General features: G+C 33.8%; 2 protein-coding genes across 3 annotated transcripts in view; one reads left to right on the top strand and one right to left on the bottom strand.

Moving 5' to 3' along the window:
• MCPH1 (microcephalin 1) overlaps positions 1 to 18,406 on the top strand; it is a 120,702-nt gene that overhangs the window by 39,158 nt on the left and 63,138 nt on the right. Inside the window, exon 13 of the mRNA XM_039380774.1 lies at positions 4,596 to 4,673. Coding sequence (XP_039236708.1) covers positions 4,596 to 4,673 — 78 coding nt within the window. The remainder of the gene's footprint in view (positions 1 to 4,595; positions 4,674 to 18,406) is intronic.
• The window catches only part of ANGPT2 (angiopoietin 2), a 41,003-nt gene continuing 29,924 nt past the window's right edge, over positions 7,328 to 18,406 (bottom strand). For both annotated transcript variants that reach the window (XM_027715494.2, XM_027715495.2), the window contains 4 exons: positions 13,499 to 13,600; positions 12,790 to 12,956; positions 9,935 to 10,065; positions 7,328 to 8,620 (listed from right to left, as the gene is read on the bottom strand). In XM_027715494.2, the coding sequence (XP_027571295.1) occupies positions 8,460 to 8,620; positions 9,935 to 10,065; positions 12,790 to 12,956; positions 13,499 to 13,600 (561 nt within the window). In that variant the 3' untranslated portion in view covers positions 7,328 to 8,459. The remainder of the gene's footprint in view (positions 8,621 to 9,934; positions 10,066 to 12,789; positions 12,957 to 13,498; positions 13,601 to 18,406) is intronic.

Raw genomic sequence — 18,406 nt, 5'->3', positions numbered from 1 at the left:
GTCCTCCTATCTTACAGCCTACCTTGTAGACTTATTCCCTCAAGTAATTAAGTAATCTCTTTCACTGAAATAAATTAGTGCTTTGAACTTTTAAAAAAATTATTTCTTAACTTGGTTAAATCAATGAATCTTATAATGTAAGAGCTTTTTTGTCTTATTTCTAGTTGTGTCACTGGCATAATTTTGCTATCTTTTAACCCAGATTAGTTAACTGAAAAACTAGAGAAGAGAAAGATGAAGCCTTACTTAACCATCATTCAGTAGATGGAATTCAGGAATTCAGTAGAAAATTAGGAGAACTTCATTTAAGCAAAATAATCTTCTTTTATTGATGCTACATTATTGAATCCTTTGAATGTAATCAACCCTATCATAAGTACTTTCACTGGTAAAAGAGTTCAAATTGGATAATTAAAATAATCGATCAATCTGGAGAAATTAGTTACACTTTTTAAACAAGGTATTACTTTTGACCAGTGATGATTGTCTTTTGTAAGATGTCTCTCAACATTTTGAGAAGTTATTTGCATCTGCCTTTTGACTTGTAACCTGGAGACAGTTTAGACTGAAATATTTTTTTTCTTCTGAGAAAAACTTAAAATTATATTTATAAAGATGGATGTTGGAGAAATACCAAATTTGCCATCAGACATTTAATCTTCATAGCACTCTTTTTATATATTCCAAGATGAATTATTTGAGTACAAATACCATATGATCATTCAGTGTGCTATCCGGATGGGTAAGAGACCATAAATAATGACTACTCAAACAGTGTGTTTTCAGATCCTTGAGAACTTGATGTCTGACATACCTTTCTCTATGTGATAAGAGAACATAGCTGATATGGATAAGCAGAGGAAAACTGCACCAAGGCTAAACTTTTAGCTGTATAACCTACAGAACACTTTTGGAGCTCCATGCCATACTGGTTGCCTGCTACTGAATTACTTGAGGATGAAGTTACAGATTGATCAACTTGATTCTAGAGTCCAAAGCCAAAGGAAAACATTCTTTAAGGTTGTAAGAAGTCCACAGAAAAAATATACTTTTCTCACTCTCTTCTTCCTTCTCTGTTTTCTCCTAACTTGGGTCCTCCATGATCAGGAAGACTGTATTCTACTAGAATCTGGTATATTCTCAATATCTCAATGTTATCAGCTGTATTTTCCTAACTTCTGATGCTCCTATATCCAGCATTCTTACTTGATCCATACAGTGCTGCTTTATCATTACAAGTTACATCTTCTGTAACTGCACATTTGAAAACTTCTAGATAGCCCTTTCTTCTCAATAGAAAAGTGTTTATATTCTGAAGTATTTCAACTAAGAATAATATTGCAAATCATAACTTGTTTTTGTCCTACATGAATTTGAAGCATTTTTTCTAGTGTTGCTGTGAATATATACTAGTTGAAAATTTGTCAAAGGCAGAAGCAAACTTTCAGTAGTTTGCAATGGAAAGCTCTTGTCTTTGTTTTCATGAAAACTGAATGTTTTAGTGAATGGTGACCTAATTATTTGCTCCAGGACCTGTTCATGAACTCAGTATCTAATTTTCTTTTTATCTAGGAACATAGATACAATGCCTTTGTACTCAATTCCAGAACCATGATAGACAAGCATTAATCCATCTTTTGTTAAGACAAACAGAATTCATTTCTAAACAAAATTCTGTAAATACTACAAGGATTGATAGATCTGTTGCTGTAGAATTGGCCTGGAAAAGAAAAAGGGATTACTTAATCATAACTAATCTTTTGGGTTTATGTTTTAATCTGCTTGAGTTGTTGTCCAGCTACTTTTGGTACAAACATAATTTTGGTACTATAAAAACATGATGTACACATTACACAGCATGGTACATCTGTTCCTGCTGAAGATTATTTATGAAGAATTTATTTTCATGTAGCATGTCTCTGTGTTAAATTTTCTTGGTTCAGTTAAAATTGATTTATACTGGAATTAACAGAGAAATGGCTTGGACTAACAAGTTTTTTATTTTCAGTAAATATACACAACTATAAGTATAAAGCTCACAGACTTCAATATTCTTACTTTAAATTGCTAAAAGTAATTGTAAAAAATACACGCAGCTACCACTTTAAAATTTATAATTTACAATCCTAAGTTGCAGTCTGTATGTTTTTAAGAAGTTACTATACTTAGCTGAACACAGAAATGCATTATTGAGTTTTGAATATTTGTTAAATGTCACTGATTTATTAATGTACTTAACTCTTATTTTTATGTTTGGTATGATATAATGACTGTAGAAATTATTTTCTTTTTTTGTATATGCGTTGCATTTTCAAATATTTGGTTGTACATCTTCTAAAAGAAAACATAATATTCTTTGGAATTCTGTGATCAAGTTCAACAATAAGTTTGAAGATATGCTGCTTTTTATTACCAGCAACAAATCACTGTTCACTTCTAGTCACCTGCAAAATTAGATACCTCCCCTCACAAGTCAAACATGACTTGTCACATCACACAAAGCACCAGCTTTTGTAGCAGTTCACATTAAAAGTTGCTGGTTTCCCTGGAAGTCGTGAGACATAAGCTGCTTTCAACTGAAAACTATAGAACTTAATTTAGAAAATAATTTTTTTATCAAAAGAATTTTACTTCATGTAGCAATAGATTTGGGGCAAAAAAGTCCTTCACAGAAACTTATTTTCCTACATACAATTAGGCCATTTTATAAAGTTATGTTGCTAGTTTATAATCACTCTGTTCAGCTTAAAATTTTTCATCAATGAGCTTTAACATTGTAGAGGATAACTTTACCATGCTCAATATCTACAATGCCAGTTTTTATCCAAGTGGAATAGCTCACAGACTTGTTCCTAAATTTTGTGAGGTAATGTTTTATAATTAAAATTACTAATATATGGATTTGTATGGCATCTTCCAAAAGAAAGAAAAATACAGAGTATTTCAGTTATTGTGAAACAAGCATGGGAATAATTTTACGCACTGATGAAATTCAGCTTGTTCTAAGGTGAATAATGACAGTTTAATGGTGCCTGGCTGTCCTAACAGTAAGAAACAGGCATCATCTATTTAAAATGGTGAGAGAGCTATTTAGGGTAAATGTGACAGAGTTAGAATTATTCTAAAACAGGGATTTACTCTCTGGTAAATTCCATATATCCCATTTTGGGGGTATATGTATGCTTCTTGTTCCCTTAATACTCTCTGTTGCTCTAGGAGAGCAGGGTAGGTACTCGTAGCTAGCATTGCTTGCTTTGGCTTGTATTTAAGAGATGCCAGATGGCAACTGCTGGAAGGATGTTGTGAAGCTTAAATATCTTTTAAAGGGAAAAGTTGTTGAGTGGAATGAGTGGGCAAAACTGGCAAAGAATTTACCAGTCTTTTACCTATATTTATGGCTCACCACTGATAAAACCAATGAGGAAAATAATCTTGTCTTCCATCAGAATGTGCTTCTAAATTTAGACTATCTACAAATTAGTAGCAAAATGTCCTTTATATGACTCAAGGACAGAGCCAATGTAGAAACTTCACTCTTTTTCATTTTCTCATTAAGATGATGCTTTTACCAATTGAGGGATAGTATCTAAACACTATCTGGGGGTTTTTAATATTATAGTCTACCAACTGCAAGTTATGGTAAATTGCTTTGAAGAATGGTTTAGAAAATCAGTGTGGAAAAATATGCTGGATGAAGCAGTTTTGGGAAAGTTTTACCAAAAAAAAATAAAAATAGTACCTTTCAGAAATTAAAATACAACCATTTTAAGTAGGTTTTTTCTGCTAATAGTTTTGTGATGGCGCTGATGGGAACAAAAGTCTGAAAGTAGTCCAAAGTGTTAGGATTGCTAGTCTCCAAGGATCATATTGATCCAGTGTTTCAGAGCTCAGTTGAACACAAATGATTATGTATTTTCTAGAGAGTCGGTGTCCTGCGCCTTTTTTTGTGCTCTAGAATGTGACATTGACAGAGGAGGGGACCAAACTGAATTAAACTGAATTTTTCTTATTTGCAGGCTAATTTACATATGTAATGTATATTCTGTGCAATAGTTACATAATCCTTGTCACCATTGTTTAACATCTTCATTTATGATCTGGATGATGGGGAAGAGTGCAACCTCAGCAAGTTTGCAGATGTTAGAAAACTGTGAAGGAGTGTTTCGTACACCAGATGGGTATTCTTGTTCAGAGGGACCTTGAGAGGCTGGAGAAATGAGCTAACAGAAACTTCATGAAGTTCAATGATTAACTGAACCAAGAGAACAGAACTGATATAGTATAACTTCCCTTTTGGAATCTTTGTTCTAATTCTACGTATTGTGATGAAAATAAGTTGACTTTTCTAATACCCTCACAAGGTTTTAAATTTTAATGTAGCTATGCATAGAAATATGGCTGGTATTTTAATGGTTTGTTTCAGTTGTAAAATTTGTATCTTCTCTGATTGTGTGATTTTTCAGCAAATCATTTGGTTTGGATAAATGAAATATCAAACAACTGTTGCAACAGCACTGTTACTTCTAATTACACATTCAAAGAGTTTATTTTTTTAGAAACTATAAGAGCTCTACTTACTACCTATTTAATTCTAGGTTCTGTGGTCTTTGGAACTGGGCCATTGGATTTCAGAGGAACCATATGAGCTTTCGTCCAGCTTTCCTGCAGCTCCTGTAAGTTTAACGGTCCTTTAAGCTTCTGAACCTTCTTTTGTTTATCTGGGAAATGACTGGCCCTCTAAACAGGTTTTGGGAACAAGAAAGCCTGCTAGAAAAAAATATTTTTTAAAGCAAATACTGTAAGGAGTTATTTTCTCATTTGTTCACTACTTTTTGAAGTGTGTGCAAAAACTCTGGTATGCGTGGAAAATGCAAAAAATTGATCCACCAATTAACATCTGAATAAACCAGGATCTTATTGAAGTATAAATGTACTTTAATTTTATTTTTACCTGTGCTTGTATATAAAATGGAGAGGCATGCTATTGCCAAATGGAAAGATTTGCAGGTCCTGGACTCAATTTTTTTGGTCCAGAAATTTCTTGGGCAATGGAAAATTACTGTGGCCTTCTAGAACTGCTAAGTAGGAAAAAATGAAACATTTTTCCTGCCTGTAATGATCATTCTCAAATACTGAATCAGGAACAAGTGCAAAAGTGTGCATATTGGGGGCATTGTGTACCTGTGCAGACCTGCGAGTATCAGTGCTTCATATGTTCTAATCAATTAAACAGTAATTTTATTTTTGTTATAAATCAAGTGTTTGCTGTTATTTCATTCCTTCTGAAATGTTTCCTCTCACTTCACTTTGGTGTTTGCAGTTGAAGCCATGCAATCCTCTTTAGATAAAATGTCATTTAAAAACATATTCACTCTAAAATTTCACATTCGTGTTGATAAATTGCTCCATTTTCCCCCAAAATGAAAAAGTCTCGTTAAACAGGTGATCTATTCAATATCTACATCAATATTCCCAGAATAGTCATGAAAAAGTCTTAAGCTTTAGAAAGACTTGTTTTCAACAAATCAAAACTAGCCATGCGATATTAAATTATTTTTATCATACAGTGTTTTTTTCCAAAATAAATAAAATTAATGTCAACTGGAAGTTAACGCTATTTTCCTCTGCCAAGTTGAGCATTCATACTGTGCCAGATTCCATCATGGTTTTTAAGAAGCTTTTTGGGGGTTGGTTTGGTTGGTTTTGTTGGCTTTTTTTTTCCTTGCTGTAGATTATTGGGGTGGATATGCTTAGTATCACAAATATTGGGAGCATTTTCTTTAGTTGTCTAATTAAAGGCAGCAAAGCAGGAAATGCAGGAATGTATACTCAGCATTTCTATTAGATTTCACAGGATCATAAAATATTTTAGATTAGCAGGGACCTCTGCAGGTTGCCTAGTTCAACACTCTGCTCCAAGGGACTCGTCCAGTCCACCCTCATGATAATGAGAGAATAAATTAAAAAGAAAATTTACATTTTCCAATTCCAACTTGTATTTGCTGCATCTTGTCCCTGTCCCTTGTCTCACTGCGGTGCACCTCCCAGAAGAGTCTGGCTCTGTCTTCTCTGTGTCCTCGATCAGGCAGTTCTAGGCAGCAGTAAGGTCTCTCCTTCCCCTTCTCTCTTTAGCCAATGCCAACTCTCTAGGCCTCTCTTTGTGTGTTGTGTACTTGGTATGCACAGCTCCTTTGCTACCTCCTTTACTACTTGCTCTCTAAGACATTCTTAGGAATTCATGAAAGCAATTTTATGACATATTTTGTTTTAGTTTAGGATTCATATATCCTTACAAGTTTGCTATGAAAAACAATAAAATATTAAACAGTAATTTTAAGTACACTATTTTTGCAAGTCTTCAGACAATGACTGTTAATTTACATTCTTTAGATTTATCCAAAATCAGATCATGAAGTAATATTAGAAATATTTTTTGTATCCACTATCCTTTAGTAATGATGACACATTTTTAGTGAAGAATGGTGGTGGTGTGAGTGGTGGGGTTCTCTGACAGCAGCTTTAATGACTGTCAGTATAAAATGGAGAGTTTTCTTCCATCTTTCTCAGAATCATTTACTGTTTTCAAGATAGAATCATAGAATCATCAAGGTTGACAGAGACTTACAAGATCATCCAGTCCAACCATCAACCCAGTACTGCCACTGTAACCCCGAAACCACATCACCCGGTGCCAGATCCAGATGCCTCTTAAACACCTCCAGGGATGATGACTCCACCACCTCCCTGGGCAACCTATTCCGATGCCTGGCCACTCTAGCAGTGAAAATTTTTTCCTGACGTCTAATCTGAGTCTCCCCTATCTCAGTTTAAGGTCATTTCCTCTATTCCCCTCACTGCAGGTGCAGCAGAAGAGACCAACCCCCACCTGGCTACAACCTCTGTTCAGGTAGTTGTAGAGAGTGATGAGGTCCACCCTGAGCCTCCTCTTCTCAAGACTAAACAATCCCAGCTCTCTCAACTGTTCCTCATAAGACATGTTTTCTAGACTTGTAACGAGCCTTGTTGCCCTTTTTGTTAACTAAGCTTGCTGAAATTTTTTGCCTGAGGATTTTGTCTTGTTTTGGGCAATGTTCTTGCATTTTAACTAGTTCAGTCATCTGCTGAAAGTAAAGCTTTACAAAAATAATACTTTAAGGCTAAGACCAAGCATGAGAAGTAAAAGCTAAACTTAATTTTGGGAAAAATCTCCATAAAATTATTTTGTGTGATTTATGAAGAAATATTTTCTCAGTCTGAACTGTAGTGTTTAGTACGCAATTTTAAGGCATATAGTAACAAAATGAGAAGGAGGAAAAAAAAGCAAGGATCACCTAGTAAAGTAATTTATTCACATTGTGGCATACATTAAGGGCCTACCTACAGAGAATTTTTAGGGAGAATTCCTAACCTTACTGAAAAAAAACAAGTGTGACCTTTTAGATTACTTTCAGATTTTTGTTTCCTGTTTTTAAAATGTAGTCATTTGTATCATAAGCATAATTTTAATTGTATCAAAGAACATGCATATGTTTTTCAGATAAGTTATTTTTACAAAACATATAGATATACTACAGCACCAGGTGATAAATGATTGTCATAAACAACCGGACATCTGGTGTTAATGCCGTTGTCTCAGTTTGTAGAATACTGATCAATTATTTTACAGGTAAATGACAAGGGAAGAAAAAAGGTGCAATCTTCATAAAAATATAAAGAAATACATACTATATTGTAATTTATAGAGATTTTTGTAATTTAAAGATAGTTTACTGTAATAGTACAAACTGAAAGAAATGGTGGGTTTTGTACATGGTATTTCCCCAAGAATAAATGCAAACTATTCAAATGCTATTTTTCCTCTGTTAAATAACATAATATAGGCTATTGGAAAAAATCCCCAAATAAATGTAAGAATTGTTTAGGAGATTATGGAGGGAAAGAATGTATTCTCTGACTACAGTATTGAGCTAATTACAGGAAAATATTTTTTTATATACATAAAGGGCAAACATGACACAGAAAGATAAAGATAAATAGTTCTAGATCTAGCTAAGTGTTTTATATTAATGTTTAAAGTACAGTGGTGAGGCAAAACGCGTATTTCTAAAACTATTTTAGGTTTTTTTCACAGTTCCAGTTACTTACTAACACATACATAGCATAAATGATTGGTAAAACAGAGTCCTTGTCTGCCAGTTTCTTGGATGTTCTTTTTATTCAGTCATTTGGCCAAATCACTGTTATATCAGGTTGATACTTTAGACTTTGTGTCTGGTTAAATAATATGAGCTTTAGCTGATCAAGGCTATTGCAATTCAGGAATTATACTGAACTGACCCCTTCAGAAGACTAGTGCATGTTTTCTGGGCTTGAAAAATGAGACAAGTTGCAGATGTGTGTTTGTATGCTTGGCAAATTAAGTCTTTGAAGACTATACAATTCACATAATTCAAAAACATTTAGAAATCTGCTGGTCGTATCATCATAGTTGTAGCTTTGAGAGAGTATCCCGAACCCTTCCAGTAGTACCACTTGATCCCATTAAACTTGTTGTTGTTCTGTCGTAATGGATAATACATTCCATTGAGGTTAGAAGGACCACAAGCATCAAACCACCATCCTGCAAGACAGAAGACAAACATCAGCAGAAGTAATTTTCAAAATAGTATATAAGGTCACTTTGTTGTCCAGAAATGAGAAAGAAATCCAAGTCCAGTTTGTCATTCTTGTGATTTGGAAGTGTCAGTATAAAATACTTGCCTCAAAGTCAGGAAAGAAGTGTATTTTATGTATCAACTGCATATTCTTGAAGCTTATGTAATACATTGTACTTTAAAATTGAGAAGGGAAGGTGTTCAATCAAGCTTAACAACATCAAACATTGACAGTCTGAGGGCAGAACACGAACTATAATGATATCAAGTTGTGTTTGATTTTATTTACTCTTTGGTAAATTCCTGTTCTTCACAGATTTGAACTCAATTCTTTCTAGAGGGTTAATTCAGTTCTCTGTGCAGATCGGTTCAAAACCTTCTGAAACTTGGTAAGAAGGAAAAGGAAAAAAAAGCAGCCCTCATTGTGTATCCTTATAGTCCTGACCTGTTAGTGGGTCATAAGGAAAATTTATTTTTATTAATATTATTTTTATACTTCTGTTATGATGGTGATAGTATATGTGTTCTGTTTTGCAGGGCAGTAATCCAATTATCCTTTTGGATAAACTGAAGCTGTCTTTTTTTTCTTGCAACTTGCACTAGAGGAAAACAAACCGTTGCTTAAGAGATAACAGGAAGAGAAGTCAAATTTACAAAGAATTTGTTTACATTTCAGAATGTGGAAATCTAGATTAAAAAATTATAATAGAATTTGGTTGAAGATAAAAATATCACTTAGAACTCAAATAACTAGTGAACGATCATTAGAAAAATGTAGATATCTCATATCGGTGATGTATCTTTACCACTCCATAATTATATCAAAATATATTTAGAATTCGTGTTGCCTTCTGTAGCACGTGCAGTACACAGCAGCTTTTGGGGATTTTCTCCTCTGGGTAGTTAGGGAAAGAGTTTATGCCTAAAGAATCAGGAGCCATTTCACTGACGAGCTGGATGTCTGAAACAGGGTTTTTTCAGGGAGTTGTGTTTTGATCTCTGACTGTTATTTCATTCCTTGGAGGAAGAATCTGCTGTCTTTCTGGTTAGTTCCACAATTACAGACTTTCTTGTAGCCCAGCTTTAGGGACTTTTTTCCCTCCACTTTTAACTTCTCATGTTTTACTTTAACTAACCATTGTAAAATGATAAAATACTTCATTTGGAGTCACCATACTAGTAGTCAAAATTTACTAATTCAAAATTATCACTGTTTATCTCGTAGACAATTTCACTGCCAATAAAAATAGGAAGACTGAAAAGCATAAAAACATTCCTACCTCCTGTTAACATTTGTGAACATTTGCAAATACATTTGTCATTGTCTGCATCCTTTGTGCTAAAATCATTTCCTGGTTGGCTTATACTGCTTATTTTGCCCGCTGTCCCAGTAAGTCCTTTAAGGTAAATCCTGTAGAAGTGAGAAATGGAAAAACAATTATTAAGTGGAAGTTGATGGTATCTGATCTGCAAAATAATGATGGAATACTTTGCAATAAATATCCTGTTCAAATAGTTAAGTTCTCTTCTGGCCAATGTACTGTTGTAAGCTGTTTTTCAGCATAATGTTTTCATATGAATAGAAATGGTCAGCACAATATTCTCATGAACAGCCTCCACATTTATAGAGATGATGTTCATGTCATTATATTAGAAGCAAATTAGAGCAAGTATATAATAACTCCTGGAATTTTTCATGTAGATCATGTATTTCTTAATACTGAAATACACTGTTCTACTTTCATGCCACAGTAATAAAAATATTTTTTTTATTAAGTTTAAAAGTTTAAAACAAAAATTTTGGTTCCCATTTTGCTATTAACACAGCATAACAGTTTATCATGACAACTCTGCATATATCAGAAATAATAGCATTATCTGGAGTATTAATTACAAGCTAGTGACTGGCATTTTAAAAGTTGCTCAGTGTTTCCCTTTCCACATTCCTAATTATTCTTCCTTTTCACATCCCTCATAGATTTATTAGCATGAAATCATCACAGGTATTTAAGTTTTCTTCAATTCCCTGGCAAGGTAAGCTTTCAGTGAGGCTGCTGCTGTGTTGGGATGTGCTTACACAGATGCTGATGCAGTCGCAGTGGGGAGAGACAGAGCACCGAACTGGAAGGATTTGAACCCTCTACTCCTATAGTAGCTCTTTGGTGGTTGCATTTCTGTATCGGATACCTCATGCTTCTCAGAGGCATTCTATTTGTTTAAGGAGGAGATCTGAATCTCTGAGGAGAATTGACTTGTCCCTGGGTCAATCTTTATCTTGCATGTAATTCTCTGCTTATGATAGAAGTTGTCTTTGGGAGTTTAACAGATTATTTTAACACATTGTATATTCCTTATTTGAAAACATATTGAATTAATGAATTTTTACTCATTTAGCTTTCAAAAGATGAGCTCATTACAGATTTCTCAAAAATGTCTTTCTAAAAAATTATTCTGTTTTTTTCTTAAGGTGAGTTCAAAATTATGTAAACCAATTTATAATATAAATTATATTAAAATTTCCAAGTATAATGTATGCACCTAGGCTTGATTCTTAAATATAATTTGAAGTCTAATTTAAGCACAGTATTATTCATTTACTGTTATTAATAATTTTTTTTAAGTACATCTTAATATAAGAGAAGATGAGAGGCAGTGGATGGAAATCGAAATGAGAGGTTCTGACTAGGTATCAGGAAAAACTTTTTTTGCCACAAGGACAGACAAGCAGGTTGTGCAGTCTCCACTTCTGGAGGTTATCAAGACATAACTGAAAAGCCCTGAGCAACCTGGTTTGACTTCTTAGCTTTGAGGTCAGAAAGTTTGATTCAAAGTCCATTCTGATCTCAGTTTTTCTATAAAGAAATTTCAGTTTTATGGTTCAACTCATAGTCTTCCCAGCATTTGGAATGTATTAATCTTTTTTTATGTAATGGATCACAAATTCATAGAATGGTTTGGGTTGGAAGGGACTTTAAAGATCACCTAGTTCCAATCCACCTGCCACGGGCAGAGACACTTTCACTAAACCAGATTGCTCAAAGCCCTGTCCAGCCTGGCCTAGAACACTGCCCTCCAGATGGGGCATTGAAAATACTCTTAATTGAATACTTTCTTTGGTTTGTTTTTTTTTTCATAATGTTAAATATATTCTTTAAACCACTCCATGTTATGATGCATTCAATGTTTGGTTGCATATTATAAGAAAGTTTCTTTTGCCATCTTAGTTTTCAATAATTATTTTTTAATATTGTAAATAGACAAGGGTAATGACCCAATTTGCAAAGGTTGCCTTTCTAAGTATTTTAAAGCATTACTTAAAAAAAAAATCTCTGCTGTAGATTCTGACTGCTTCCAGATGAAAAAATATTTATTTTGGAGCTGAGACAACTGTATACTAGCAAGGCATTAAGATCTAATGTTTTGTGGGGGGCAGATGCTGATGGTTTGGAATTGCTTTGCTTGCATATAAGACTTGAGTTGAAATAACAGCATCAGTTCTCTCAGGTGTCAGACTGACTTTATTTACAACAAATAGCTGCTAGAAATCTTGGAGAAATTCACCTAAATGTAGGTAATTTTTCTGTCCAGTCACCTAAAGCTCCATGATTCTGTACGATTATTAAAGAGAAACATTTCATGGACCATGTAGTAGGAAAGCTTCTGTTATACTGTGGAGTCTCTAGCTTCTTCTCGAACAAATCAAACAGTATCTACTGCATTTACAGAGAGCTGGGAGAATGAACTATGAAATGCCCATATATTTCAGCTGTGGATGATATTATTTCAAAATGTGTAATACTATGATAGTATTTATATAAAAAGTATTTCTTTAAAATTTATATTATTTCTTATTCTAACTAAGATGTAAGAAGAAATTATGAAGCTTTACATTTTACAGGATGATGGGAGCATAATTAATAGGTCCATTAAAATCTGGTGTGCACTAGTAAAATACGCATTTTCTCCTTTGGAAAAAGAAATAATTTTTTTAGGCAATAGGTAAAAAATGGAGCAAACATTATTTTCTGAGTGAAATGGAAAATAAGATTTGTACAAAATAAGTTCATGCATCTACCCAGTTTAGAATTATTACTATCAGAACTTTGTTTTATTCAAGTATGATTTTTCTGCTTACCTGTATTTTAGTTCTTCACTTGCTAGAGAGAAGTGGTCATACAATGAATATGCCTCATTTCCTTCCCAGTCTTTCAGGTGTATTTTAAGAACATAACGCTTCTGATTAGTCAGTTGAGAAACAAACTCATTTCCCAGCCAGTATTCCCCAGCAGGATCACCAAATCCCTGTAATTCAAGGTATATATTTTAAACTATATGTTATATTAAAGCTTTGTTTTGTTGGGGTTTTTTTTGTTTGTGTTTGAAATTATCACTTCATCTGTTTTTAAGTTTTATAGTTTTCAAGTCTGTCAACTGAGAATTTTACTGTGTCTATGAGGGTTATTGGTCTGTAATATTTCAAAAAGTTAATTTCAGCAAAGACAAGCTCAGGAATCTGAAACAGTGAATCAGTATTACTTCATAGATTTGGAGCAGTTTCGACTGTTGCCACTAGAAACACAAATATAAATAACTCAAAAAATGTAGACATATGATGGAACAGTTGATTAAAGAAAAGTAAGGTTTCTCTTTAAAAACAAACATCACACTTGCAAGTCTGCTTAGACAAACAACTTATTGGACTGACATTTTCTAAATGAGCATCTAAGGACATAGACAACTTTTTAAAGTTGTTTACATTCTAAGGATGCTATTAATGTAACTTTAGTGTATTAGATTTCAGATAATAATAACTAATATTTAAGGCTTCAGAAAACATTGCTTACCATCTTGTACTCTTTCCATGTCCGGTGAAAGTCCACACTGCCATCTTCACGTCTCTGAATAACTGTCCAACCTCCTCCACCAGTTTCCATGTCACAGTAGGCCTGTCAGAGTAAGTATGTAACAGCATAAGTCATAGCAAAACAAAAACAGAAAGGCAAGTTGTGCAAAATATGTGTTAAAAATGCAGGTTTTTCATAGCTGTCATACAAATCAGTTGTGGTTGTCCACAAATAAATGTGATTCCTCTGTATCACACTTAACAGAATACAAATGACACCTTAAAAATAGCTGGTAGCTGCTGTTAAAGGAAAAAAAAAAAAGGAATGTAATTTCTTATTCTATGCTTCCCTCTTGCACCGGTATTTTTGTGAGTTTCCTCGTGATATATTTTTTCTAAAAGATGTTTTCACTTCTCCATTTTTTTTTGTGAGAGATCTGTTCAAGTTTCCCATGGCTTTTCAGAATATACTGTCAAGTTCAGGCAGTGAGCAAACTGAAATATATTTTTATTTCCACAGTCATTGTTCAGTGCCTTTGCAAATGGTCTGACCCCAAAGTTAAATGTAAGTGTAGAACAGTTATTATCTCAAACTTAAATCTTGAAGCCATGTTATACAGACTGCAATGGATATCTTATATTCTTGAACAAAAAGGTAACAACTATAAGATGTTTCCAAATATTCCTAAATCGCCTTTGATTTTACCAGGTCATTGCTAAAACTTTGAAAGGACTGACATGTAATAGGCAGTTCACTGAACTCAGTTTTAGAATTCCCAATAAATGCATCTCTGGGACATAAAATTCAAGTTTATAGGTGTCTTGCTCAGTCAGTCTCCTTCTAGATTAAATCACTGCAGTGTCAGAGATGAAAGGTATTACTGAAGGTGCCAGTGTATTGGGGAGATGCTGATGGAAAAAAAGTCTTTTGACAATTAACAGGACTTTTGGAGTGATCTTTGGGAGAAATAGGGACAAATTAACAAGAAAATTTTGTAAATATGTGAATATCTAGTACAATTTTTCTTGAGAAAGGATTTGAAATTGTTGCATCTAATTCTGCTTTTCTGAAACTAACAGAACTTATAGCTAGATGTGTGAAGTTAGTGGAGCTAAGCTGGTGTAACTCAGTACAATGAAAGGCAAAGTGAAGTCAGGATCTGTTTAAATTGCATGTTAGTACCAATACTGTCTTTAAGAAAAATATTAAATTGCTTGTACAAGTATTCCTGTCTGAAGAGTTCACAGTTAATGCTCTCTCATTTGTAAATTTAATTTTTTTACCACTTCCTGCCAAGATACTAAAGTTCTGAGTCTTCTTCAGAATTATTTCACATCTCTGAAAAGTTTTTATATTCTATTGTGAGTATTAAACTACATTAACTTCTAATCTGTATTCTAGATCTTTCATCTATTAAGTGAAGTTGCATCTTCCCATTTACAGCTGTGGAGCTAAGATTTGACTTCTTACGCTTTGATAGGATATTTCATCTGTAGAGACTAATTAAATAAATAAATAAATAAAAAACCTAGCCAAGCATCTCAGTATGAATGTGGATGTTTCCTTCCTTGTTTAAAAATTCTCTCAGTGGTCTTACTTATTACCTAATTTATTACTGCTGCTTGTCACAATGTGCCTATAGATGTCCCAAATCATGACTGAATGACACTGAACCTGTATGGCTTTTTCATCCTCTTCTTTGGGTCACTGGCTTATCAGTGTTAGCAGTTAGCAGATTTGAGCTCTTTGAACTGTTAAACATCCCAGAAATTCATTGAAAAAGTATGACTTCAGAGAAGCCAGAATTTCCTTCTGTCCTATGGCGGTTTTAAATGTGTCGTTTTAGGAAGTAAGGTGTACTCCTTACTAAATTTTCAGTGTAGTTGGCTCTTTTAGGGTATGTGGACTGTACGTATGTGATACGCACACACATGTATATATTTATATAATTTAAACAGGGTATTTACAGTTCAAGCAGTGTCATATATACTGTTCAAAGGCATCAGACTTTTGAAGGGAAAGAAAGCCCTTACAGCTGGAAATATCAAATATATTAGTGTTTCAATAGGCTGTAGCACATTAGAAATCCAAAGCAGATACTTTATTTTAAGCTTGTATCTAGACTCTTTGTTCAACATCAGAGAATCGTAAGACATTCAATTTGAGATTTTTAGGAAAGATAAAATACATAAGGAAAAGAGTTGGATTAGGGATTACTTCTTAAAGTATATCATGTGAATGGAATTTAATTGAAAGCAGCAACTTTAATTTGTACTGATGTGTGTAATTCCTTACATCTCAAAGCCTGGTTTTTCTTTGTTTTTACTAACATCTTTATTTAATGACCAGTAAAAAATTGGTAACAGTATATAAATTAAATTTAGTAAAATAAAAATTACCTTGTAAAGGAAAGGCAGAAGATGTAAGAGATCAGTCTGTTTCAGAAAGCTAACTCATGAAGTGTAATCTACATGTATATGTGAAAACTAATTTCCACAGAGGGCTACGAGGAAGGATACTAAGAATGGGCTAAAGCAGATGCAGATACTTTTGTTAAGCATTGCTACAAGTTAAAAAGCTGATTTAACAGTGGTAAAATATCATTAGTTGTAGAGAAAGTTGTTGATTCTGAAGCTTCACCCCACTTGAAAGAACAATATAAGCAGTCAGATGGAGAACAGAACTGTTTCACCCTTCTTTGAAACATGGAGTCTTTAAGTATGTACAGTAGGAGCCCATGTATTAATTTACTTGAGCTGCAAGTCCAGTCGATATTGCTACTGTAGACATTAATTGATGGTTTTTTTGCATGTTACATTCTATTTCCTTGATGCCTATCATCTAAATTTTGATTCAGTTGGAATTATTACTTTGAAGAAATAAATGCCTTTAAATAGCACTTTATTTTGTTCTAATGAGATCAAAATATTCTCGAACAGTGAATGACTGTGGATGTTGTACATAAAACATTCCTGTTACAGGCAGGAAAGTAAGCAAATGGTAAGACAACTAGCTGTTATAGGCACTGTAGGTTTGTTGGGATAAATGCTGGGGTACTGCAAATTTGTTCCCAAAGGGAAAAGCAACTAACTAGGAACTGAAACACATAATAAGAAATTGGAGAAGAGATGTCCATAAAAATCTCATATAGATTTTTTTTTACCAGTAGCGATTTTAAGAAGTTTATGTAAATTTGTGAGTATATTTCCACACCAAAAAAAGTTCATGTCAGTCATCTCTAAGGCTTTCTTTTATCACTTATTACTAGAACAGAACTCTTCTGACCTTTCAGCCTAGCCTAGGTTTTATATTCAAAAGGAAGACATGTAACATTGGATAAAACTAGTAAAAATAGATACCAAGATTAGACAGGCAGCAGGAGTCTTCAAACAGATGCCAAAAAGAATAAAGAGATTAGCCTCTCAAGTTACAACAAATTGGAATGGGGAATATTTGAAGTATCTTGTGAACTGTTTCAGTACTTACAATTCTAGCAGCTGTAGCACTGTGAGAGGGTATTTGGGGTGTAAGTGTTTTCAGACGTACTTTATGAAGGGTAAGGCTCAGGCTGAGTTATCAGGATGAGGATCCACTACAGTTTTTATGCTAAAGCAGATGCAGTTCAATGACTTTGTACTCTGCTTTCTCTATCTCCTAGAGATGTGACTAGATAAGAACTGCAGTCCGAGTTTCCTTGTTCTGGAAAAAATAACTACACACACTGTTTATAATTTAATTTACCCTTATACCAGGTACGAGTGAAAAGACAGATGATGAGACTTCTAAGATTCACAGAAAAAAAACCAAAATCATCGTACTTATTCTTACTGTATTGGTGAAGCTACACATATGATCTTTTTTAATGCTTGGCATTGGAAACAATGTGTATGTGTATTTTAGACATAAAGTCCATGGCATAAGCTCCTTTTGAAATTATTAGCTAGTTTTTTGGAAGGTTATGATAAACCATTTTGTTGGTGAATTCAACCTTGCCAAAATCACTTCCTGCGAGAAAGTTTTGGTTAAAAGGCCTTGGCTCTGAATGTGTGTCAGTTCTGGGACAAAAATTCAGCTAAACATGGGTGGAAATGGGAAAGAGCTTAGCCGCTGTTTCAGTCACTATTTTAAGCTTTGGACTAATACATTGGTAACAGTTTTATGTACTCTGCCTGGTTAAAACCAGGAGGTTAATTGGTTCGTGCAGTTGCTGTAAACATGAAACTATTCACTTTTCTTGGGTTTGCCTCTGCCATTTTTCCTTGTGTCAGCAGTCTTTTGCTGTTTTTCCTCAGTGTTTTTAAAAGGACTTAGCTTTTGTCCTGGTGCAGAACAGGAAAGCTTGAAAATATTAATGGAATTAAATAATTGTTTTCCTCTCAACTCTCATATGCAGTTCCTTAGTTTTGGATTATGATGGGAGACAAATTAGTAAAGTGGGATCAGTTACAGATTACACAGGAGTTGTTTATAAGCCCATTGAGAGGTCAGAAGGTGTTACAAGAGGAAAAGATGAAAACATAAACAGCAGTGCAGCACTTTTGGCAAATAAAAAAGGTCACTCTGTTTCCTGGTCTGAGTAGCCATCCACATCATAAACAGTTGAAAATGGTGTAACATGTTGATTATCCCTAAACCTTCACTTCCCTTGACAACTCCTCTATATTTGTATAAAAATCAACATCAGATTAAAACTTTTTAGTCTCTTATTTTCAATGTCATATGGTAAGTAAAACCTTCCCTGTCTTTTTTTAATCCAAAGTGGACAGAATACAATTTAAATTCTTTAACATTATTAAATTACTGATTTAATACTAATTTAATTAAATTAGTACATTTTAACTACTTTTTAGCCTAGTCAGTTACCAAAATGGGTATTTATGTTAAGTTTTTTAAGCTTCCATGTTCAAA

This window comes from Pipra filicauda, unplaced genomic scaffold (assembly GCF_003945595.2).
Source record: "Pipra filicauda isolate LSUMZ 115617 unplaced genomic scaffold, ASM394559v2 scaffold200_size1382263_pilon, whole genome shotgun sequence".
Lineage (NCBI taxonomy): Eukaryota > Metazoa > Chordata > Aves > Passeriformes > Pipridae > Pipra > Pipra filicauda.
Note: the sequence above shows the minus strand (reverse complement) of the source record. Positions and strands in the feature narration are given on the sequence as shown.